At 39.7% G+C, this 26666-nt stretch overlaps 1 protein-coding gene across 1 annotated transcript in view; it reads right to left on the bottom strand.

The window, feature by feature from the left end:
* DCDC1 (doublecortin domain containing 1) overlaps positions 1-26666 on the bottom strand; it is a 469967-nt gene that overhangs the window by 44967 nt on the left and 398334 nt on the right. The window contains exons 22-27 of the mRNA XM_006060826.3: positions 24272-24370; positions 18168-18267; positions 15094-15229; positions 13322-13475; positions 6183-6341; positions 4795-4995 (exon numbers count right to left, since the gene is read on the bottom strand). Of these exons, the coding sequence (XP_006060888.3) occupies positions 4795-4995; positions 6183-6341; positions 13322-13475; positions 15094-15229; positions 18168-18267; positions 24272-24370 (849 nt within the window). The remainder of the gene's footprint in view (positions 1-4794; positions 4996-6182; positions 6342-13321; positions 13476-15093; positions 15230-18167; positions 18268-24271; positions 24371-26666) is intronic.

Below are 26666 nucleotides of genomic sequence, written 5' to 3'. Positions count from 1 at the left end.
CACCAGCAACCCCATATCCTCTGCATTGCCATGTGTCCAGCAACAGCTGCACCCCCACATATGTTTCAGAGGGTTGCTTCCTGCTTACCCAGCGACCACAGACATGATCTGACCAGACAAACTGGCCCATTTCTCTGCCATCCAGGGCACAATACCCATGCTTTTCCAAGTGAGTTCTGAACTCCAGGCTTGGGAGGGACCCAATTCCAAGTTTGTCCTCAACTCCCTCACCCCCAGAGTCCCATATAGAGGGATTAAAAAAAATTTGATAGTCATTTATCACAGTATAATAATTCTTTATCTTAAAGAATCCTATCTAAATTTTCTCTCTCTAGACTGTACCCAGACACTCTCCTCACCTGTTTTGCTGTTGAAAAGGTAATGTGGCAGAGAGATTAAGAACATGGATTCTGGAGTCACAATGCCTGAATTTAAATCTTGAATATACCTCAAGATTTGCTCAACAACACTGTGTCTCAAGTTTCCTCATCTGTAAAATCAGATAATGGAGCATACCTCACAGGGCTCTCATCTCGGGGATATAATAGGTTAATGCATAGAAAATGCATTGAATATTGTCTGCCTCATGGAACTTAATATGATCTACTATTATTGACGGCTGTGATTTTTTATAGCCTTCCCTCAAATTCTTCTTTTCTACATGAGTATTTCCTAAAAGTTCAAGATTTATGTTGAATATTTTTAAGTTATATTGGCGTTAAAAATAAAGCCTCCTTGACTGAAAAAAAAAAAACAAAAAATTATAGAGCTACCCCCCTCCCCAGTTCTTTCCCTTATGTCACTTAAAAGCAAAAATAAACCAAACATTCAAGGATATTGTCTGCATAGCAAAAGTCTGCTCTTTATGTCTGTCAACATAAGCAGTGGCACTCCTGCTGTGGAAAGTATAGCTAGTCCTGAATATAAAATTTAATGATGTGGAAGTGGAAGAAAGGGGGAGAAAGTGGGGGTGAAGGAGATCTGTTGTAAAAATACAGTATTTTTACCTTCAAGACTTAAAAGGTGCTAGATATCTAAGTCTCTGAACATAAAACATTCTCATTGTAAAGCATATGACCGACTCACATTGTTGTACAGCAAAAAACCAGCACAACCTTGCAAAGCAATTATATTCCAATGAAAACATTTTTTAATCAATAAAACAGATGAGATAGGAAATACCTCAAACTTAAAAAAAAAAACAACAGAATTTGAAACATTGTTTACATTCTTACAAGACTGTCACTATTAATCATACAATGTGTTTCTTCCTTCTATTGTTAGTTAATGAAGTGTCATTTTACATCCAAAGTGGGTATTCGATTTTATCAAATACCTTTTTAGCATTTATCAAGTCCGTGCACGGTGCGAGTGCTGCTGTTCAATATTGTTCATCTCCGTAGCCTCAGCATGTGGCATAGCCCGCATCTTGCATTTTCACTGGCACTCAGTAGTAGTCGAATGAATGATTCTGTATTTCCTGCAACCACTTACTGAGGTGGTGCCTAGATGAGTTACCTAGCTGTCTCTGTTTCTGCTGCCTAGAACAGACGTAGCCACTTCTCGTGTGCTTCAGTTCCATGCTCAGCATGTCAGTGTTGATTTTTCTTCCTTTTTTGGACAATGGACTGTCACTTGCCCATAGCAGGGGTGCCTACATTCTGCGGGAACTCTGAGCTTATGGATGTCTACATCAAACCCACTATGTGCCAAACAGCAGTGTGAGACATTTGTGTCCCAGCAACATCCAGCATAAGGTACAGCCTCTTCTACTAATCCACAGCACAAGTGTGTACAAACCAACTCAGCCCCTTGAGCTTCAGTTTCCCTAGCTTTAGAACAAGTGAGGAGGATTTTCATCCCTGAGTGTTCTTTCATGTTTCCCTTTAGAGACCAAATGATTCATTCAGATTGTGCCAGGGCTACAAATGGAAGAGAGATACCAGATTATCTCTAAAGTTGACCTGGCATTTTTTTCTGTGTGGCTGGAAACCAAGTAAATGTGTCTCTGGCAATTTCCTCCCTCCTGTTGGTGCCCCTTTGCTCATCTCTTGCTGACTCTCCTGGACCATGTGCTCTTCCAGCTAGGCCTTGTTCTCACAGGCATAATTTCCCTTAAGAGGTTTTGCTGATAATTGCTTAAGACATCAGATTTCCTAGTTGTTTTCTATTTTAAATAGGCCACAATGAAAAAGTAATTCAAGACCCAGAGGACCGAATGAAAGGTAGAAAATTCTAGGCACAGAGATAGCACTTGGTGCCTCCCATCATGCTGGCAAACTACCAGGCCAGTGCTCTATTGGTACAAATTCTGATTGGGCTGTTGCCTCGAAAAGTGCTAATTTACTGCCTGGGAAAAATATGGGTGATCAAGACTATGGTTCACATAAATGGGATCTTCTATAGGTATTGCTACATAGTGTAACCCAGGGTTCTCCAGGCCTCGCCAGCCTATCAGAACAAATGGGTTTCAATAACTAATGACAGGGAAAAAAGCAAAAGCAAAATGACAAGGCAAAATGTAGAAGAAAGCTCAGAATTACTGTCACTATACAGACACATTTTCGCCATGGGACATTTATTCATCTGAGTCATGCCCATACCTAATCAGCAAGACCTCTGCAAAACCTCTCCTGCCCACATGCTTAGATGGTGACCCACGTGTTCATGAGCAAACCCGGTCCCAATGCTGCTCCCCACTGTGGCTCCACTTCTCTCTGGACTCCGCAGTTTCCAACCAGGGATCAATCAATACTACCATCTCCCTCCAATTGTTCCTCTCTTCTACAGTTTGACATGGGGAGGCCTCACTATGACAATGTTGCAGAGTGTTCCGGAAAGTGGAAGGAAATTGAAAGACACCATCCCCATCCCCTTTTGTATTACATGTGGTTAGATTTTCCAAAGCAGTGATGGAGGGCATAGAGTTATAGGCAAGCTTTTCCTTGTTTTTACTTAAACAGCTGTCCTTCCCCTCTTCCCGATTTCCCGACAGCACTCAGAATGGAAACCAAAACCAGTGCAGACACTGAACGAGACTAAGCAGGACTCAGGACTTGTCCTCTCTTTTGATGACCAGGTGTTTCTGAATGAAACCCCAAGTGTGGCTGTCTCCTTGGGGTCACTTCTCTCATCCCCCATGCCTGACAGCTCCAGTTCTTCCGCCATGCTCAGATTCCAATTCTTAGGCTCAAGTAGGATGGCTACCATAATACAGAAAGCCAAGGCAGTAAGATGCAGCTCTAAATTCCAAAAAAGTAGAGATGGGTAGCACTGGCTTCATGAGCAAGAATTTTTATCTGTTTAGTTCTGTGCTGAAAGCGCCAGCACCTAAAACACTGCCCTTGATAATCCTTTGCAGCTAAATGAATGAATTCTGGTCCCATACAGAAAACTATTCACAGGGACAAAAGCCTGCTTCTTAGCTCCCCCGTCGCAAAGACAGCTTAGCTAGGATGAATGGGGCGAAAGAACACACTCCCCAGGTCTGTCTACATGTTGGCTTTTCAGCCGTCTCTAAAACAAGGCCACATGTGTTCCCTGCTGGCGGCTCTGAATCTCAGACCAGGGAGCAGAGGAAGGCTAGTTCCTTTCCTGTCCATGCTGGCCCCTCTGCTGCCGCCTGCTGAAGCGTATACAGTCTCTCTAGCAGCAGCAGTCCCCTAAGCCTTCTGCATCAGACACCCTTCAGAATCCAACAAAAATCACAGGAAAAAGAAAAAGTTTTCTTTTTTCCCAGGAAAAAGAAAAAGTATTGCACAGATATACAAATACATTTTCTGTATGTAGTATTTCAAGAGACTGAAGAGGGCCCTGGAGCCTCCACGATACAACATGAATGATAGACTTGGAAGCAAATCATCTAAAAACCAAGGAGTTGTTCTCTCTCTTGCTAAGGAAATGGTCAAGTATACACAAAACCAGAGAGAAATGTACAAGAAACCACCACAGATTCAACAGTTATCAACATTTTGCTATTCCTGCTTCATCCACTGCCCCCTCCCCACTTTAAAAATGTTTGCTTTGCTAGAATATTCTAAAACAAATCTGAGCTTTCAGTTTTATCTGTAAATACTACAATGTACATCCAAGTGACCAGGACTTAAAAAAAAAAAACATAACCACTAAACTATTATGACACCCTACAAAATTAAAGCCTTTTTAATATCACGTGCTACCTAGACTGTTTTAAATTTCTTCTGATTGTCTAGGAAATAACCTTTCCGACAGTGGTAAGCTTCAAGCTAGATCCATACAAGGGCCAGTCACGGCACTCGGTTGATATATTTGATTAGGGCAAGAATTCAATTTGATTTCACTGTGTGAGTAGAAGCCACATCAGTCAGTTATCTACTGGAAGTGGTGGAAGGGAGGGAGGGCATGCATGTGAGGAGGTACAGGAGACTCTGTTAATGAAAAGTACCTCACAATTTTTAAAATAGGACATTTTAGAATTCCTACTTGATTTTATGATGTTTTCAAATCATAAAATCAATTAGATGAGCACCTAGTTTTCCCTTGACCTTGGCTCATTAAAACTATGAACCCAATAGTTCAGGCTTCACATTCCTTATCTGAATCCAGAGTGGATGGGTTGTGTGTAGACTACTGAGCACTTACATTTGATTTCACTTTTTCTTCCTTGAGTAGGTTAAGAAAAAAATCATTGGCTACATTAAAAAGAAAATCCAAAGTCCTCAAATATACCCCTGCCTGCTCTGTGGGGACCATGCTGGATCTCTTTGGCTCCCATTCACCTCTTGATATATTAACGCCCAAATATGATGGGTTTACCTGCTGCCCTCCTTGTGCATCCAGCGTTGATGACTATCATCTGCTTTTTTCTCCACCAAAACCACCTCCACGCCTGAGCGCAGGTTGGGGCCTCGCACCCCCAAGACTAGATGAGGAGCAGCATAGCTTATAATTTGCCCATCTCTGTATTCAAACTGCTGGTGGCAAAGTTTCTGCAATTTACTCTGTTTTGGAGAATGGCTGAGATAAAGAAAATCCCATTAGTGGCAGAAAAATGTCCTGTGCTCTGATGTGCTGCAGATTGCAAGTTCTGTTGGCGAGAGACCTGCCGTGAACCAAATTCACTTGTAATGGGGAAGCATTATCATCAGGAGAGCAGCGAAGCCATTTGCTTTGCATTGTCAAGCTGATGTAAAAAGTAGAATTCTGAGTTTATTTTGTAATAGGAATATATGTTTATCCAAGATAATTTGAGAAATTCATCAGCAAAGAAAAAAAATCATTTTAGATCATTTAAAGAGAAAAAGAAGTAGGAGGCAGAACAGGTCAAATAGAAATCAAAACAGAGAGAAACAGAGGAGTTCTGAACAAATGATGATCATTTCTATCCTCTATCTACAGAATTCCTGGCAAATAGAACCCCATTCTCCAAGCTTTTTCCATCTTCCCTAACAGCTCATAGAATATTATAAACCAAAATGATGATATGTTAACAAGTTAAAAGAATGTCTTACTTAAATATCTCTTAAGGCATTAAACAGACTTAATAAATCTATCAAACATAACAATACATTAGCAATTAATTTATAAATGTCTATTAAGTCTACTTTGTGCATGGACCAATGCTAAGTGTTGAAGAGCTGAAACTGTTTAATTTATGTAAATTGCTGTAATGTTAAGTAAATACATAAAGATTATGGAATAATAAAAAGTACTATAGATTGGTCATTTCATTGGACATTGACCAGAGAAAAAAATAAAATTAAAAGGCAAGAAATTGCATTTTACTAATTTCTTAAAGACATCAGGGGATTTTACATGCTTATTCATAATTTCATTCACATACTCATTTCACTAAAATATAGGCTCTGTCCTAAGTTCTCAGGAGGCAAAGATGGGTGGGCTTACCTTTTAAAAGAAAAGACACAAGTGAATTACACAAAAAATTACACAAAAGACACAAGTGAATTACACAAGAAATTACACAAAATTACACAAAAAAGACACAAGAAATTACACTATACAGCTAAAGCGAGAAGGTACTTCCCACCTGTACCTGTAAATACTTCAGTCAAAATCAGAAGAAACACAGAAATGTGTGTGTTGATGTAGATAGCAACTAAAAGTAATGTAAATCTTCAGGAATAAAGTGAGTGAACCTAAGACCAGGTAGAAATATTTAACAGGAATCCCTTATAATTTTTTACCTGTATTTCTTCTCCGGTTCCATATTTTCAAAGAGCTCGTCTTCCATTTTCTTTGGAAGACTGTCATTCTCATCAAAGTTATGAGAAGGTTCCTGCCAGGCATACCTGCGAAGTGTGTGACAAGCCTTCATTCTGAGATGGGCTCTTGCATGTGAATCTCTATCAAGGTGGAGAAGCAAACAGAGGTCTAAGAATTCTGATTTATACTCACAGGATGTTCTCTGAGGAGCAGTCTGATTGTATCCTAAAGGATATTAGTGGATCTGGAAATCATATTTCCATAATGGTTCCTAACATTGCAAAGTCATATCCTACTAATATACAATTTAGAATTTTGATACAAAGCTACCAATAAAATTTCTCAATCACATAATAAATAGCATTCATCTCTGTCATATTTACTCAGGAAAAAATGGGGCCATATGTATTATATTGCAAAAATAAGATTAGGACTACTCAATAGTTTTGGAAATTCATAACAAATGTGTAATGAAACTCTTGCCTACTCCATAAATGTGGCATAATTCTGTCTGAAACAGACAGCCTAGATTACTAGGTTTCATAAAATTTACTCATTAAGCAATGTTAAGGAATCTTAATTAACTTCTCCTCTCAGTAGAAAAATCTAGAGAGACTCAAATAGCACCAGCACAAACATGCCAGGTTTTGATAGAGAATAATATACAAAAACACTTAAATAGTCATAGTCTGAATAACTGAGCGGGCCTCCTGGCTTCTTATTTAGATGAAATCGTGAACAGACACATAGCCACCATGCAGATGTGAGTATATCAAGTTCCCAGGCTCAGTTCAGGGTAGAGTTGCTTGCGTGGGATCATGATACAATACGGGACTGCTCTGCTGAAGGCAGGATACATATACAGGCAAAGGAGCTCACATACTTCAACACTCTAAATGTGCATAAGTGTAAATAAAGTTCTCTGGGGGAAGTTGTGGTCGCCAAGGTGCTTGTGATTATTTGATGTAACCGCAAGAAGTATCAAAGCACCCAAGTCTCCAGGCACAAGTCCTGCTTTAGAAGAGCAGGCCATAGACTTTTCAAATGTAGCAAAAGTATTACATGTGGATATGAAATCGGTGGGTAACAACTGCCTCATTCAGAACTTCAGCAGGAACAGCTTCTCAAGTAGAAAAATCTCATTAACGGTTAAAGAGAAATAGTGCCATCTTGTGTTGAAAATAGAAAATGCAGCTTTCCCACCAACTTCATCTGTTTGATGAAAATAGACCAACAACAAAAATAAAGTCAGTTTTAACACAGTCAGCAAGGTGTAAACAAGATTTTTCCTCCAAGTTGAGATGTTTTATCTTCTAACTAGGGCAGTCTGTATGCTCTTCAGTTTCCAAGCAAATGAAGTACAGTACAGTCAATTTTAGAACAGCCATTAAAACAGACACCTAAACAAACATCTTGCTTTATTGATTCATTTATGTCCACTAGTTAGAACCGGACATGGAACAACAGACTGGTTCCAAATTGGGAAAGGAGTACGCCAAGGCTGTACATGGTCACCCTGCTTATTTAACTTATATGCAGAGTACATTATGTGAAATGCCAGGCTGGATGAAGCACAAGCTGGAATCAAGATTGCTGGGAGAAATATCAATAATCTCAGATATGCAGATGACACCACCTTTATGGCAGAAAGTGAAGAAGAACTAAAGAGCATCTTAATGAAAGTGAAAGAGGACAGTGAAAAAGTCTCAAGGAGCTTACATTCTAGTGGGAAGAAGAGAGATAATAGACAAATAAATGAATAAATAAGCAATTTAAGTGTTACAGGTGGGATAAAACAGGAAATTGTGATAGAAATTGGGTAGGGTGAGGTAGGACCTACTTTAGCAATGGAATCAGAGAAGACGCCTCTGAGAAATGATGTTAGAGTTGGGCCTTGGACAATGGGAAGGAGCCAGGCATGTCAAGACCTGAGGGGAGAACACTCGAGAACAAGTGGAAAGGCTCCAAGGCAAGAACATACATGGCTCACCGAGGAACAGAAAGACACTAGTGTGGCAGGCATATACTAAGTGAAGGGAAAGGTTGCACATTAAGGCTTAAGAGGTGACCAGGGCCTGGATACAGGCACTGAAGAAATGAGAAAATTCCTTTCAAACTTCAGGCTCCGAAGGCCTTTTCTTCCACAAAGCATCAATGCAGAGGTTAGTGCCCTCAGAATTTCTTTTCCACTTTGTTTCTTATCATTCTTATCAGAAATCTTTTCACCAAACCTAACTATCAAAAGAGTTCCTTCCAGATTTATATTCTAGCCTCTTGCTTTACAGATGTCCCTCCTTAAATTATTCCCCCTCTTTTTTCAATATGTGAAAATCTCCATACAAACATAGGTAAGAAAGTCTAGGGAAATTTTGTGTTTACTTATATAAGATGATAGGGGTTCGAGTGATCAGAAATGGTTCAAAGAACAAGTGAAAGTTAGCCTGGAAAAAATACAACCCAGATTAATGACAGTGAGTTCCAAATACTTTAAACAGGTGAACTCATAGAATAGAGACATTCTAAATCATTATTTCAACATTAAAATGGGCTGCCTGGTGCAATAGTGATCTCCCTGTCAACTAGGAGTATTCATGAAGAGACTGGATTAAAAGATACTGCCTATAACATACAGGACATCTTTTTTTTTTCTACATCATTTTTTTTTTAACCTGAGGTATAACATATAACACTATATTAGTTTCAGGTGTACAACATAATGATTTGATATTCGTATATATTGTGAAATGATCGCCACAAATACATGTAGTTAACATACATCCCTGCAGATTGTTAGATTGTTTTTCTTGTAATAACTTTAAGATCTGCTCCCTTAATGACTTTCAAATACACAGTGCAATATTACTGGGTATAGTCACCATGCTTCCGCACTGTTTGTCTAATGGACTCAACCACTTTTAGATCAAGGATTCCAGGCCTTGATGAAATCTATGAATCAAAACAAAAATCTTTGCTCTCAAAGATATCACTTCTTTTTTCTTATTTTCTGTTTATTTTTCCAAAGTACAGTCTAATAACTCAGAGGCTAAACGATAACATTCTTTAGAAAAACAACAAGAGGGGATGTTAGGAAAGCTTGTGGCCCATTCCCTAATGATTGAGCAAGATATCATATAAGTCAAATCACTCTCTCTGTGAAAGGCTTTCCTTTCTGGTGGCTTTTTAGTGTCAGGATGTAGGACCAGATGAATTACCCACTAAAATGAGGAAGTTTGATCACTGACATAAAAGTTAATATTCTTATACATGAGGACAGAAACAATCTTTTAAAACAATGGGTAACAATGATGTATAAATTAATTCTCAATTACTACAATGGTAATTGACCAGCTATTTCTGGTTTCATAATCTGGAAACTCATTCGATGATTCCTACATTTATGCAGTAAATGATGACAAAAGTCAGTTTCCCTGGTCTTCGCAGAATGCATGTGACAGTTTCTGCCCTCGGGGAATTCCCAAGTTGGTAGTTGTTGGTGAGAGAGAAGGTAAGGATCTGATAAGTACATTGCTAGCACATCACTGTCATGATTGATTTAATGATAAAGAATCCTTCCACCAATGAGGATGGGGCAAGTCAAGGTGGCTCAGTTGGAGAGAAATGAATATGTGGTCAGGCCTACAGCAGTGCATCAGTGGAGTAGGCCATGTTCAGCTGACAGCTTGCAGCTGCTGAGCTGGAGCTTGGCGCTCACGTGGCAGAAAGAAAAAGCATGGAGAGGAGATGGGTATGTGGGCACGAATGAGGATTAACACAGGCCTGGATGAGGGTCAGAAGGGCTTGAAATTGCAGACTAAACATTGTTTTCTGTGTGCAGTAGGTAGCCATTGAAGAACTGTATAAAAGGATTGTGCTTTAGAAAGATGATTGTCCACAGACGAAACTTGGAAGGTGAATTGGAAGGAGGAGATTATGGAGATAGAAACCAACCAGAAAGCTATTCCAGAAATGCAGGATGGTAACTTACATTAACATACATTCAGTTGGAATCTCCAGTAAGTAACAAACACAATTGTTCCTAAAGTCATGCTGATGGAAACAAAACATGATGAACTCCTAAAATAAATATCCCCAGTTCTAAGATTCTAGTCTTTTTAAAAATAGTAACATCAAAGGCTTTTTCTGCATCTATTGAGATTATCATATGGGTTTTATCTTTCAATTTGTTAATATGGTGTATTAGACTGATTGATTTGTGTATATTGAGGAATCCTTGCATCCCTGGAATAAACACAACTTGATCATGGTGTATAAGCTTTTTGATATGTTGCTGAATTTAAAATTTTGTTGAGGATTTTTGCATCTATGCTCATCAGTGATACTGCCTGTAGTTTTCTTTTTCTGTGTTGTCTTTGTCTGGTTTTGGTATCAGGGTGATGATGGCCTCATAAAATGGGTTTGGAAGTGTTCCTTCCTTTGCAATTTTTTGAAAGAGTTTTAGAAGGCACTCTCTCGTGAAGCCATCTGGTCCTGGGCTTTTGTTTTTTGGGAGATTTTTTATCACAGCTTCAATTTCAGTGCTTGTAATTGGGTTGTTCATAATTTCAGCACTGCTTCATTATTAAAAATCTTCAAAAAATGGGCATAGAAAGAACTTGCCTCAACTTGGTAAAGGCCATACATGATACGCCTACAGCAAACATTATTCTCAATAGTGAAAAACTGAAAGCATTCCCCCTAAGATCAGGAACAAGACAAGGGTGCCCACTTTCCCAACTATTATTCAACATAGTTCTGGAAGTCCTAGTTACAGCAATCAGAGAAGAAAAAGACATAAAATAATCCAGATTGGAAAAGAAGAAATAAAGCTCTTTTTGCAGATGACATGATACTGTACATAGAAAACCCTAAAGATAGTATCAGAAAATTACTAGAGCTAATCAATGAATTTAGCAAAGTTGCAGGATATAAAATGAATACACAGAAATCACTTGCATTTTTATATACTAACAGTGAAAAATCAGAAAGAGAAATTAAGGAATCCCATTCACTGTTGCAACAAAAAGAATTAAATATCTAGGGATAAACTTACCTAAGGAGACAAAAGAACTGTACACAGAAAAGTATAAGACACTGATGAAAGAAATCAAAGATGACATAAACAGATGGAGAGATATTCCATGTTCCTGGGTAGGAAGAATCAATATTGTGAAAATGACTATACTACCAAACACAATCTACAGATTCAATGCGATCCCTATCAAATTACCAATGACATTTTTCACAGAACTAGGACAAAAAATTTCACAATTCATATGGAAACACAAAAGACCACGAATAGCCAAAGCAGTCTTGAGAAAGAAGAATGGAGCTGGAGGAATCAACCTTTCTGACTTCAGATTATACTACAAAGCTACAGTCATCAAGACAGTATGGTACTGGCACAAAAACAGAAACATAGACCAATGGAACAAGATAGAAAGCCCAGAAATAAACCCAGGCTCCCTTTGGGTACCTTATATTTGACAAAGGAGGCAAGAATATACAACGGGGCAAAGACAGCCTCTTCAATAAATGGTGTGGGAAAACTGGACAGCTATATGTAAAAGAATGAAATCAGAACACTTCCTAATACCATACACAAAGATAAACTCAAAATGGATTAAAGACCTAAATGTAAGACCAGAAACTATAAAACTCTTAGAGGAAAACATACACAGAACACTCAGTGACATAAATCAAAAAAGATCCTTTATGACCCACCTCCTAGAGTAATGGAAATAAAAACAAAAGTAAAGAAGTGGGACCTGATTAAACTAAAAAGATTTGCACAGCAAAGGAAACTATAAGCAAGGTGAAAAGACAACCCTCAGAATAGGAGAAAATAATAGCATATGAAACAACTGACAAAGGATTAATTTCCAAAATATATAAGCAGCTTATACAACTCAATACCAGAAAAACAAACAACCCAATCAAAAAGTAGGAAAGAGACCTAAACAGATATTTGTCCAAAGAAGACATACAGATGGCTAACAAACACATGAATAGATGCTCAACATGACTCATTGTTAGAGAAATGGAAATCAAAACAACAATGAGATATCACCTCACACCAGTCAGAATGGCCATCATCAAAAAGTTTGCAAACAATAAATGCCGGAGAGGGTGTGGAGAAAAGGGAAAGTTCTTGCACTGTTGGTGGGAATGTAAATTGATGCAGTTACTATGGAAGTCAGTATGGATAGTCCTTAAAATACTAGGAATAAAGCCACCATATGACCCAGCAATCCACTCCTAGGCATATACCCTGAAGAAACCAAAACTGAAAAAGACACATGTATCCCATTGTTCATTGCAGCACTATTTACAATAGCTAGAACATGGAAGCAACCTAGATGTCCATCAATGAATGAATGGATAAAGAAGCTGTGGAACATATACATGATGGAATATTACTCAGCCATAAAAAGGAACGCCTTTGAGTCAGTTCTAATGAGGTGGATGAACCTAGAACCTATGAAGTAAGTCAGAAAGAGAAAGATAAATATTGTATTCTAATGCGTATATATGGAATCTAGAAAAATGGTACTGAAGAATTTCCTTACAGGGCAGCAGTGGAGAAACAGACATAGAGAACAGACTTATGGATATGGGGAGAGGGGAGGAGAGGGTGAGATGTATGGAGAGAGTAACATGGAAACTTACATTACCATATGTAAAATAAATAGCCAACAGGAATTTGCTGTATGGCTAAGAAACTCAAACAGGAGCTCTGTATCAACCTAGAGGGGTGGGATGGGGAGAGAGATGGGAGGGAGGTTAAAAAGAGAGGGGATATATGTATACCCATCATTGATTCATGTGGAGGTTTGACATAAAACAACAAAATTCTGTAAAGCAATTATCCCTCAATAAAAAAATAAATTAAAAAAATAGTAGCATCATAACAGAATTATTGAAAGTAGATCACTGTGATGGTTGAACACTGAAGCTCCAGCTCTATCCTTTTGCCAGGAAACAATTAAATACTAGCTCTTCAAATGCCATTAGTTTCACAAACTTGATGTGGGTTCCCCGCATGGGCTCTGCACTGCTACTGAGCTAATGAGCTAAGTTCAAATAGGAACAGGTAGCTTTTCTGGCCACACTGATTACGTACAGAATTTCACTGGAAGCATTTTCTGATGTTAAAGCATTTTTTTGCATTTGTTTTTCCTCTGGTTCTATAATTTGCTTCTCTTTTCCAAAAATTGGTTTCCTCACAGCAAGCTTGGCTCCAGACACAATGTCACTTTGGACTTCTAAAACAAGAGCTGAACAAAAATGCACAAATTGCAAGAACATATTAGTTATCATCTCAGAGCATTAAGATTTTGAAAACACGTGTTAAAATAAAAATGCAGAAACTTTCCAGCTGTTGTGTCTAAGAGAATACATTCTAAGTGTAATTGATAGCTGCTCTTTAAACTAATAAATTGAATTTCACTTAATTCAATTTTTGTAGATTCTTTCCTGTCGAGATATTTTCAGTCAAAAGTGCTAAAAATAGGTCTTTCCAAAAATAAGCTAGCTATTGTAAATTGTAACTATTCAAATGGGTTACATTATCTAGACATATGCCTTTAGATCATTCTCTGGGATCCCAGACACCTCAATGAAAGTTCCCAATGCCTTGAGAGACACATGCAAAGCATAATATATGGTGTTCAATATATGCATTAAGATACTATTTTAAATTATATTAATGCATTTTATCTTTTTCCTTTCTATGTATAGGATCTTTGTCCTGGTCCCGGGGTATCCTTCAGGGAAGATGGAAGACCATGAGGAAATGAGCAACATTATGAGAGGAAAGTGTAAGTACAAATACAGTTTTGACATTCAAGCACAAGACTATGGCCATGCAGGTCAGGACGACACTGTCATGATTTAGGGTTTTTTTTTTTTTTTCCCTAAAGGCTCTTAGCTCCCATTTAACTCATCACAGTTTTAATCTCAGAGTTGAGCTGGACGAACCCTACCATTTCTGGGCCTGAGGGAATCTGTGGTGGAACACAGACAAAGGTAGAAAGCCAGCACTGGGTGTCATGATTTCCTCCCACAGGTGTCTTAGCTACATGAGGAAACACTGCCCATTGTTCAGGACACGGTGATGAGTTGCCTCTTGAGCTGTCCTCACCCTATCAATCTATGTGAAGCTGGATCTGGTTTCTGGGAGGTGCAGCCATGACCCAGGATTTACTGACAGCCATGCAGGGGAGCTTTGCAGAAGTGGCTGCCAGCCAGGGGTCAAAAGGTATTGTAGGCAAGGTTTGCAGAGACAGCTACCCAGCCACAACCAGCCTGCAGAGAGCATAGGAGAGGCGGGGGAAGGTAGGAAGCACTAGCCCACCCAAAGCATTGTCTGGGCCAGAAGAATGGCACTGTCACCCAGCCATGGACTTCGGCCAGCAGGGCCCAGAAAGCAGGAGATCTGCAGCCCCAAGTTCCTTCCTTCCATCCTAGAGAAGAACTAAAGTGAGAGTCTGGAGACTGGGAAAACAGAAAGCCTTCGACAAAGGGCCTATTTAATTAAATGGATGGGACAAATGTAAACCCAACAGTACATTTAAAGTTTTCCTTGTTGGGGGTGTATCTGGGGTTCACAAAGAAGGCCCACTTTGTTAAAGACAAAATAAAGTATGTTTTCTTTGCACATTCAAAGTACAGTGTGAATTAAAATCGCAACTCTGTTAAATATAAAAATTAGCCTAACACTAAATAGTAAGATGCAGGGGTGAAATATAATCTGTTTAAACAAGCAAATTTCTTTTTAAAAAGCCATATCATTAAAGGTTTTTTTTGGCTGTGTGTATACATATACAAATATATTTATATATATATAGAGAGAGAGAGACAGAGAGAGAGAAGGTAAATAATTCCAATGCTTACCCTCTATCTTATGCATACTGCAGAAGGTTTGAATTTTAGAAATATCTGATGCTAAGTTCCTTAGGAAGATTTGCTTCTTTTGCTGAGCAATGGACAGGTCAGGATTGATCCAATGTTCACCACATGAAACATACACCTACCAAAGAAATAAGTCTCTAATCTCATACAATTGCTTCTGGCAGCATTATTATATCCCAGACTGGAAACAATCAAAATATCCTATAATAAGTGAAATATGGCAAAACAAACTATGGCACCATACTCAGTGATAAACGCAATAATGCTCAGTGATAAAAAGGCACAATCTATTGATAAATGCAATAAAGTTGATGGATCTCTACGGTTTTGTACTAAAAGAAGTACTTCTCCATATATCTTTGCAACTTCCTATGAATCTCTATGAATCTTTAATTAATTTAAAATATTAATAAGAAGTTGTAAAAAAAATAAAGGAGATAAAAGAAAGAAGGAAGGGAGGGATGTGGGGGAGGATTCAATTCAGGTCAGTTCAGTTCAGTTGCTCAGTCATGTCTGACTCTTTGTGACCCCATGAATCGCAGCACGCCAGGCCTCCCTGTCCATCACCAACTCCTGGAGTTCACTCAAACTCATGTCCATCGAGTCGGTGATGCCATCCAGCCATCTCATCCTCTGTCGTCCCTTTTCCTCCTGCCCCCAATCCCTCCCAGCATCAGAGTCTTTTCCAATGAGTCAACTCTTCGCATGAGGTGGCCCAAGTACTGGTTTAGTACTTTAGATGCTAAAGTTTCAGCTTTAGCATCATTCCTTCCAAAGAACACCCAGGGCTGATCTCCTTCAGAATGGACTGGTTGGATCCCCTTGCAGTCATATAAATCAGGGGTTTGTAAACTATGTCGTGCTAAGTCACTTCAGTCTTGTCCGACTCTTTGCGACCCCATGGACTATAGCCTGCCATGCTCCTCTATCCATGGGATTCTCCAGGCAAGAATACTGGAGTGTTTTGCCATTTCCTTTTCCAAGGGATCTTCCTGACCTAGGGATCAAAGCCACGTTTCTTATGTCTTCTGCATTGGCAGGCTGGTTCTTTACCACTTGCACAACCTGGGAATGAATGAATGAATGAAAGTTGCTCAGTTGTGTCCAACCCTTTGCAACTCCATGGACTGTCCATGGAATGCTCCAGGCAAGAATATTGGAGTGGGTTGCCATTGCCTTCTCCAAGGAATCTTTCTGACCCATGGATTGAAGCTGGGTCTCCTGCATGACAGGCAGATTCTTTACCATCTGAGCTACAGGGAGGGCTGAGGTCCAAATCTTGCTCACAGCCTGCTCTTGTAAATAAAGTTTTATTGGAACACAGCTACACCCACTCATTTGCATATCTGTGACTGCTTTTGTGCTACAGTGGCAGAGTTGATATTTCAATAGATTCCATATGGCCTGTGAATATTAGGAAGTGTCAGTTCACAGAAAACTTCACAGAAAACTCCAACAACCACTGGTATGAATGAACTTGTAGTATATGCATCGAACTGTTAATGGACATTTCTACATGCTGAGATGGTGGATTATACTTTTGCTTTTTGCTGATATGTACTTTCTAAATGTCCTTAAATAAATACATATTTCTTTGAAGTGAGAAAAAATAGAGTAATATATTGAGAAAGACTTGGTAAAAAAAAAAAGAAACTCAACGCTGCCTTTTTTGAGGTCACTCGCTAATCACACATACTTTCTATGTCGACCCAGGGAAAGTTTCCTGAAAAACATCTTCTTTCTGATCAACAAGGTTTTTCTTCTCTCACAGACATACTTAATCATGTGACTGTTCATGTTTCAATCTCCATGAGTCAGTGGCTCAGAACAGTTGGACAGATTCATTTCTAGCAAATGTGCAGGATCGTTTAACAGTCACTCCTGACTCCATCTCATTCTCCTTTCACTCCTGCTCCCTCTGCCCTGGTGGCCTCAGTGACTTATCTTTAGATTTACCTTTTTGCATTGTATGCTTTGTTGCATCAACCTTAAATTCTTTCCAAAACAACACAGTGAATAAGCACAGCAGCAAAAACAAAAATATTAGAAGGAAACAAACAAGACACTTGGCAGGGATAGAGTTAGGGTTCAAAACACAATCTAGCAAGCTCCAAGAACAGAGGCTCTCCGCTCTGCCATGCTGCCTCTAATATTAGTCAATGGTACTTGCGCTTAAAACTCTTTCAAGGGGACATTCAGAGCCTGAGTCAAGTTCTAACAATTTGGTACAAGCTTGGTTCTCTGTTCAAAGAATTTCAGGTATCCATCAAAGTGGGTTTTCTTCTCGAGCTGATACTTCAAATTCCGTAAGTGGGAGAAAAGGCTAGGCAGCTAAAGTCCTTTCACTTCTTAGCATTCTCCAATCACTCAAATTGTTGTTGTTGTTGTTGAAACGTTTAGTCACTAAGTTGTGCCCAACTCTTTTGTGTCCACGTGGACTGTAGCCCACCAGGCTCCTCCATCCATGGGATTCTCCAGGCAAGAATACTGGAGTGGGTTGTCATTTCCTTCTCCAGGGGATCTTCCAGACCCAGGGATCAAACCCTTGTCTCCTGCATTGGCACGCAGAGTCTTTACAAGTGAGCCACCTGGGAAACCCAAGCAACTCAAAGAGTGTGTGAGAAACTAGATATGAGTTTTTTTTCTTTTTTTTTTTTTCTGAAAAGGTGAAATTATCATTTAGGAAGAAATTGTTAAAAAACCACATTTTGAAAACCTCAAAAACAATATAGACTTTACCTCCTTAAAAGAGCAGGGCAGAAATCACAAATGGGCAATAATTTGGTTCTCTCCACTTTCTGCCTTCATTTATTTATAAGGTGGTTGTGATGAGCATTAAATGAGTTCTGTCATATACAGCCCTGAAAATCATGCCTGACACATAGAAAGCACGCAACAATAAGCTATTTGTATTACTTTCTGATGGTTGCTGAATTAAGATAATTGTGAGAAAAAAAAAGAGGAAAAGATGGTGCTTGAAGTCTTATATCGAAAAATATTTTTCTTTTAATACTACCAGTATATTAATATTCCTAGTTTCATGGTCATGTTTTTACCAGTTCATCTCTTTGAAGTTCTTTTAGGGTGAAGACTTCCTTCCCTTTTTCATTGAACAATCTCCGAGCTGCAGAAGGTAAATTTAAAATTTCAGTGCACCTGTAATATAGACACAAAAATTGACCTTGCATGTGGAAAGTTTCCAGCAGAGAAGAGAGTAAATCAAAGAAATCAAGGTGGGTCATTAACTACAACTAGCTCTACAGGTCTGTGGGACAGTTGAGAGCTCAGTCCTGGAATCCATCGGATGCCTTTTGAATCTCATTCCTCCTCTTCAGGTGTAGGACTTGGGCAAATTATTTAAACTCTCTAAGCCTAAATTTCTTACCTGTCAAAGTTGTTGTGAAAATTAAGGGTTGATTATGAAATGTGCTTATTAGCACAGTGCCAAGCATGATCGACAAGCAATAAAAAAATATATATCATCATTGACTTTTCACTCCTCAACACGCCCCTGTGAAATGAAAGTCGCTCAGTCTTGTCTGACTCTTTGTGACCCCATAGGCTATACAGCCCATAGAATTCTCCAGGCTAGAATACTGGAGTGGGTAGCTGTACCCTTCTCCAAAGGATGTTCCCAATCCAGGAATAGAATCCAGGTCTCACACATTGCAGGCAGATTCTTTACCATCTGAGCCTCCAGGAAAGCCCCAACATGCCCCTATACTTTCCTATTTGTGGGTCTTTTCTCTTGTTCTTGTTTCCATATAAAACACCTTCCTCAGCTTTTGCTGTTGAAGTTCTACTCTTTTTCCAAAGTTACATCCATCATCCAGTAGGTCCTCATCTCTCTCCACCAGAAGTGATTCCTAATAGCCCTTTAAGTCCTTTTCAAATAGGAATTTTTGCCAGGTTAAACATTCAATAGTGATTATTTTTTCCCCTCAAACAAGCACTGAACCAGTCTTGTTGATATCGAGATGAATGATACAGTTGCCCTGTTTCCTGGGAGGCTTCCTCCCTAGTCAGGGGGAGAGACTGGACAGTAACTGAAGTGTAATATGAACTACATATTCATATATGTATGAACAAGTGGAGTTGCCAGAGGCACCTGGCCAGGGCACTGTGAGAACACAGAGGAAGACAACAAATTCCTCCAGGGAAGCCTCAGCTAGGGAAGTGACATTTAGGGGTGGACTCAATGCAAAGAAATAAAGGAAAACAACAGAATGGGAAAGACTAGGGATCTCTTCAAGAAAATCAGAGATACCAAAGGAACATTTCATGCAAAGATGGGCTCGATAAAGGACAGAAATGGTATGGACCTAACAGAAGCAGAAGACATTAAGAACACGTGGCAAGAATACACAGAAGAACTGTACAAAAAAGATCTTCACGACCCAGATAATCACGATGGTGTGATCACTGACCTAGAGCCAGACATCCTGGAATGTGAAGTCAAGTGGGCCTTAGAAAGCATCACTACGAACAAAGCTAGTGGAGGTGATGGAATTCCAGTTGAGCTATTCCAAATCCTGAAAGATGATGCTGTGAAAGTGCTGCACTCAATATGCCAGCATATTTGGAAAACTCAGCAGTGGTCACAGGACTGGAAAAGGTCTGTTTTCATTCCAATCCCAAAGAAAGGCAATGCCAAAGAATGCTCAAACTACCGCACAATTGCACTCATCTCACACGCTAGTAAAGTAATGCTCAAAATTCTCCAAGCCAGGCTTCAGCAATATGTGAACCATGAAATTCCTGATGTTCAAGCTGGTTTTAGAAAAGGCAGAGGAACCAGAGATCAAATTGCCAACATCCTCTGGATCATGGAAAAAGCAAGAGAGTTCCAGAAAAGCATCTATTTCTGCTTTATTGACTATGCCAAAGCCTTTGACTGTGTGGATCACAATAAACTGTGGACAATTCTGAAAGAGATGGGAATACCAGACCACCTGATCTGCCTCTTGAGAAATTTGTATACAGGTCAGGAAGCAACAGTTAGAACTGGACATGGAACAACAGACTGGTTCCAAATAGGAAAAGGAGTTCGTCAAGGCTGTATATTGTCACCCTGTTTATTTAACTTCTATGCAGAGTACATCATGAGAAACACTGGACTGGAAGAAACACAAGCTGGAATCAAGATTGCCAGGAGAAATATCAATAACCTCAGATATGCAGATGACACCACCCTTATGGCAGAAAGTGGAGAGGAACTCAAAAGCCTCTTGATGAAAGTGAAAGTGGAGAGTGAAAAAGTTGGCTTAAAGCTCAACATTCAGAAAACAAAGATATTGGCATCTGGTCCCATCACTTCATGGGCAATAGATGGGGAAACAGTGGAAACAGTGTCAGACTTTATTTTTCTGGGCTCCAAAATCACTGCAGATGGTGACTGCAGCCATGAAAGTAAAAGACGCTTACTCCTTGGAAGGAAAGTTATGACCAACCTAGATAGCATATTCAAAAGCAGAGACATTACTTTGCCAACAAAGGTCCGTCTAGTCAAGGCTATGGTTTTTCCTGTGGTCATGTATGGATGTGAGAGTTGGACTGTGAAGAAGGCTGAGCACCGAAGAATTGATGCTTTTGAACTGTGGTGCTGGAGAAGACTCTTGAGAGTCCCTTGGACTGCAAGGAGATCCAACCAGTCCGTTCTAAAGGAGATCAGGCCTGGGTGTTCTTTGGAAGGAATGATGCTAAAGCTGAAACTCCAGCACTTTGGCCACCTCATGCGAAGAGTTGACTCATTGGAAAAGACTCTGATGCTGGGAGGGATTGGGGGCAAGAGGAGAAGGCGATAACAGAGGATGAGATGGCTGGATGGCATCACTGACTCAATATACGTGAGTCTGAGTGAACTCTGGGAGTTGGTGATGGACAGGGAGGCCTGGCGTGCTTCGATTCATCGGGTCGCAAAGAGTCGGACATGACTGAGTGACTGATCTGATTTGATCCTGATGAATAAGGACTTCCCTGGTGGCTCAGATGGTAAAGCGTCTGCCTACAATGCGGGAGACCCAGGTTCAGTCCTTGGGTCGGGAAGATCTCCTGGAGAAGGAAATGGCAATCCACTCCCGTATTCTTTCCTGGAAAGTTTCATGGTTGAGAAGCCTGGTAGGCTATAGTCCATGGGGTGGCAAAGAGTTGGACACAACTGAACGATTTCACTTTCACTTTCACTTTGATGAACAGACAGGAGTTCACCAAGTATTAGGTGTTCACCAAGGGTTAGGACTCAGAGAAGTTTTACATGGCTGGAGCTGGGTTTGTAGACAGGAAGTGGAGCCAGATAAAGCTGGTAAAGAAGATAGGAAACAATTGGGAACCACTTAGGATGCCAGACTAATGAACATGGCCTCTATCCCGTAAGCATCAGGAAGTCACTGGGGGTATTATGGCAGAGGAATGGTGCAGTCAGATCTGCTTTTTAGAAAGAGAACTGTCAGAAAAGTGGAAGGTGTGCTGGAGGTGGAGAGGTGGAGTTCATGTAGTCATTTACAGTAGAGGTAAGGAGGTGGAATTGTGGGGAAGAGGAAGAAGAGATAAACAGAATGATGGGGCATGCCCGAAAGAATGCTGTTTTCTATTAAAATGTACTGTCTATAGTACATGAGTTAGAAGTAACTTTGTGCTCATCAAGAAAACCCAGTTGTATGAAAAATATTTCTCAATTTTATTTCCTTAGATGGCATAAAGAAATTTAAGCCAGTAATTAGGCTTCCATTTTTCTGAGAGGTCTTAGAAGGAAATAAGCCAGTGGGAATTCAGTCTCAACCCTGGAGGCTGATGGATTGGTGAGGACCGGGCTAGGTTTCTCACCCACAGGAGCTGGGGTGGAGGGATGGGTGGGGGAGGGGGGGCTGGAAGAAGATTGAGCCCCAATTGAAAGATTCGCTTAATTTTCTCTGGATGCTGCCCAAAGATTCTGCTACTTACCCTAGATCCAAGCATGACCTAAGGAGAGTTACCATCATCATAACCTGCTCCCACTCACATTTTCCTGGGAGAATTTTGGACTACTGCAGTATCCAGTTTTAGGACAACTGGGAGAAGAGAGTGAATAGGAAGTTGGCCGATTTTTCTTCCTTCCATTCTTGGAAACCCTATTTTAATAGTGCTGATATTAATTGGTCTGAGTAGCTGTGTTTGGAGAAGGTGATGGCACCCCAGTCCAGTACTCTTGCCTGGAAAATCCCATGGATGGAGGAGCCTGGTAGGCTGCAGTCCATGGGGTTACTAGGAGTCGGATGCGGCTGAGCAACTTCACTTTCACTTTTCACTTTCATGCATTGGAGAAGGACATGGCAACCCACTCCAGTGTTCTTGCCTGGAGAATCCCAAGGATGGGGGAGCTGGTGGGCTGCCATCTATGGGGTCGCACAGAGTCGGACACGACTGAAGCGACTTAGCAGCAGCAGCAGCAGCAGCTGTGTTAGACATTAGCTGCTTCCTCTGTATTGAATTCCTCTAGCTAGTTCACATGCCAGCCAGCATCAATGGAGAGAAAAGAAAGGAACTGACTCTTAAATGCCTAATAAGGAATGTGGACTTTGGAGTCAGATCGACTGGGTTCAAACTCTAGCCTTCTCATGAATAGGCTCTGTAACCTTGGAGAAGTTACTTAACTTGTCTGAGCCTAATTCTCCCCGTCTAAGGTAGACAGAGCAGTACTTCTCTCATAGGGATATCGTACAGATTAAATGTGTGAATACCTGTAAAGCATCTGACACATAAAAGTCAGCAAATATTGTTAAAATGAATCATGCACTGCAAGCACTTCATAGCTACTCTCTTGCTTAATTCTCACACCCTTTCTGAGAAGCCCATTTTATGGATGATGAAACTGAGCCTGGAGCTTAATTAAGTTCTTTGCCCAAGGTCACAAAATTAGTGAGTTCAAAAACTGAAATTCAAACCTAAAACTCTGTGGGTCTTTTTACTACAGCACATAGCCTCCTGAGAGGGCATCATCATAGAATAACAGGGAAGAAACTGGGACTGAGATGCTCAGTGAGTGGTTCGGGATTTCTCTGTTGCATGAAAGCAAAGGTCCTAGAAATGAAATCCTCTGACTCTGACACCAGAAGTTAGGACTGATAACCACGTGGCTTTGATTTACAGAGAATCTAGAAAAGCAGAGTTTTATCTCTGACTTCACTCTCTCATTAAAGCTGAAACTCCAGTACTTTGGCCACCTCATGCGAAGAGTTGACTCATTGGAAAAGACTCTGATGCTGGGAGGGATTGGGGGCAGGAGGAGAAGGGGACGACAGAGGATGAGATGGCTGGATGGCATCACTGAGTCGATGGACGTGAGTCTGAGTGAACTCCGGGAGTTCGTGGTGGACAGGGAGGCCTGGTGTGCTGAGATTCATGGGGTTGCAAAGAGTCGGACACGACTGAGTGACTGAACTGAACTGAACTGAACTTAACTCACTCTCTCAGGACTGGTTTTTCCAATACTCTATGTTGCCTGCAAATTGAGATATCAACAAAATGGTCTATACCTATTATTTTTAAATGGGGATTATTATGCTTATTATGTCAGATCTTCCTTAGGCTTTGCAGATGGAAGAGTCACCAGCAACAAAGATTCCCAAAACTGTCTAGAGTAAATTATTAAATTACTGAAGGATGGCATAATTTTCCTTAAATTCTGTACAACTGTCCTCTCATATTGAAGAAAACATATTTTGCAAAAAGTTTACATCAAGTATTCTGCCTTTGAACAATTATCAAAGTCTATGGAAATAATTCTTATTTGGGTAAGAAAATATTGATCAAAAGAAAAATTACAATGTACTTCAAAAACATGATACAGATTACTAACACTTAAAAAGTGATTTAAATAGCAACTACTCTGTTCTCAGTACAAATAAATTAAAACCAAAGTGCTATAAAATTGTGAAATATATTTTTAATGGGAAAAATTTACATTTATAGAGTTGGTAGTTCAGAAACTAGGAGAAAATCACAAGACCTAGAAATCTGGGGGGAAAATATTATCATGTACTCACATAGCTTATAAACTTCACAGAAAGAACTCCAGAATCATTATATTAACAATTGTTTTCTTATGTAGGTACACATGTATTTTGTGTTATAATCATCCAGGCACTTGAATGGAGTATACCTTTGCGTTTAGGCTATTATTTACCTCTCCAAAAGCTGGTGAAATCCAGGCTGGTTTGTCTCGGCTTCAGAATATTTAGTGACAAAATTTTGCACATTCCCTTTCCTTTCAGGGTCAACATATCTGGAAAAAAAAAAATCTAAGATTAGACTGATATGTCAGTATACATTGCCAATTATCATTCAGCTTGTTATAGTATGTGAATAAATCATAAAGTTTTAATTTATCATGATTTACCCTAAAAAACCAACAGTTAAGAAGCAACAGTTAGAACCAGACATGGAACATGGAAAAACAAACTGGTTCCAAATTGGGAAAGGAGTACATTGAGGCTATATACTGTCACCCTGCTTATTTAACTTATATGCAGAGTACATCCTGAGAAATGCTGGGCTGGAGGAAGCACAAGCTGGAATCAAGATTGCCAGGAGAAATATAAATAACCTCAGATATGCAGATGACACCACCCTTATGGCAGGAAGTGAAGGGGAACTAAGGAGCCTCTTGATGAAGTGAGAGAAGAGAGTGAACAAGCTGGCTAAAAACTCAACATTCAAAAAACTAAGATCATGGCATCCAGTCCCATAACTTCATGGCAATTTGAAGGGGAAACAATGGAAACAGTGACAGACTTTATTTTCTTGGGCTCCAAAATCACTGTGGATGGTGACTGCAGCTATGAAGCTAAAAGACACTTTCTCCTTGGAAGAAAAGCTATGACCAACCTAGACAGCGTATTAAAAAGCAGAGACATTACTTTTCCAACAAAGGTCTGTCTAGTCAAAGCTATGGTCTTTCCAGTAGTCAGATACGGATGTGACAGCTGGACCATAAAGAAAGCTGAGCTCTGAAGAACTGATGCTTTTGAATTGTGGCGTTAGAGAAAACTCCTGAGAGTCCCTTGGACAGCAAGGAGACCAAACCAGTCAATCCTAAAGGAAATCAATCCTGAATATTCATTGGAAAGACTGATGCTGAAGCTGAAGCTCCAATACTTTGGTCACTTGATGTGAAGAACTGATTCTTTAGAAAAGACCCTGATTCTGGGAAAGATTGAAGGCAGGAAGAGAAGGGGATGACAGAGGATGAGATGTTTGGATGGCATCACTGACTCAATGGACATGAGTCTGAGCAGGCTCCAGGAGTTGGTGATAGACAGGGAGGCCTCGTGTGCTGCAGGCCATGGGGCTGCAGAGTCAATCACAACTGAGCAACTGATCTGAACTAACCCTAAAAAACATGCCTTTCTTTAAAATAGGGTTTCAAATACTATCACAATTAAATATTAAACTTCACATTTATACTATGAATAATTTATATAAGAAAATAAATTTTCAATATCTGAATCCTTTTCCAATAATGTTGAACACTCAAGATGTCAATTTATCAACTTTGAAGAAAATGCAGAGATTACATTAATTTTTCCTTTGATGTTTTAGTCCTCAGTTCAGTCAGTTCAGTTCAGTCGCTCAGTCGTGTCCGACTCTTTGAGACCTCATGAATCGCAGCATGCCAGGCCTCCCTGTTCATCACCATCTCCGGTCATACACTGTTCATATTCGTATGTTACTCAGATACTGTTTCAGTATCAATCCAAACTTAAAATGTTTTTAATTAAAAATTAATAATGATGATCATAGAAAAAGAATTGGAATACACATTGTTCAAATTTTTAGGTAAGACAGTGTTCTGTAGTTTTAGAATCTTTATATTAAATAAAAGATACAGTGTTTAAATATAGCTGTTCATTCAGTCATTGATTTGAAATGTAATCAAATATAAAATGTTACGTTAGTCACTCAGAAATGTCCAACTCTTTGCTACCACATGGACTGTAGCCAACCAGGCTTTTCTGTCAGTTGAATTCTTCATGCAAGAATACTGGAGTGGGTTGCCATTCCCTTCTCCAGGGTATCTTCCTGACCCAGGGATCAAACCCAAGTCTCCTGCATTTCAGGAGATTCTTTACTGTCTGTGCCACCAAGAAAGCCCAATTAAGTATAGTCAATCATTAATTCATTTACTCATTCAACAAGCACTAAATTTGTGAGCCCTGAATCATATGGTGAATAAAATAGCTTAATAATCAATTAACTGAGACACACAGTTCCATGACCAGAGCAGACAGCACATATATGGGTAAATAACACACCCCCTGTTCTCTCTCTCATGGATGGAGACATAAGCAGATAATCACAGCACAGATAATGGCAGAAGCAACCCTGGTGAAAAGCCCACAGTAGTCAGAGCAACAGAGTTCAGAGAAGCTACAGGTAACTCAGGAGTGGGGATGGGATGTCAAGTTTAGAGTCAACAACTAGAAATGAAGTCCAAGCTCATTCTCAATATACTATTATTAGTTAGGCAAATGAGAGGTGTTAGAAGTTGAGAGGATTTAAGAATGAGAATTGGGGGTAAT

Source organism: Bubalus bubalis, chromosome 16 (assembly GCF_019923935.1).
Source record: "Bubalus bubalis isolate 160015118507 breed Murrah chromosome 16, NDDB_SH_1, whole genome shotgun sequence".
In the NCBI taxonomy this organism is placed as follows: Eukaryota; Metazoa; Chordata; class Mammalia; order Artiodactyla; family Bovidae; genus Bubalus; species Bubalus bubalis.
Note: the sequence above shows the minus strand (reverse complement) of the source record. Positions and strands in the feature narration are given on the sequence as shown.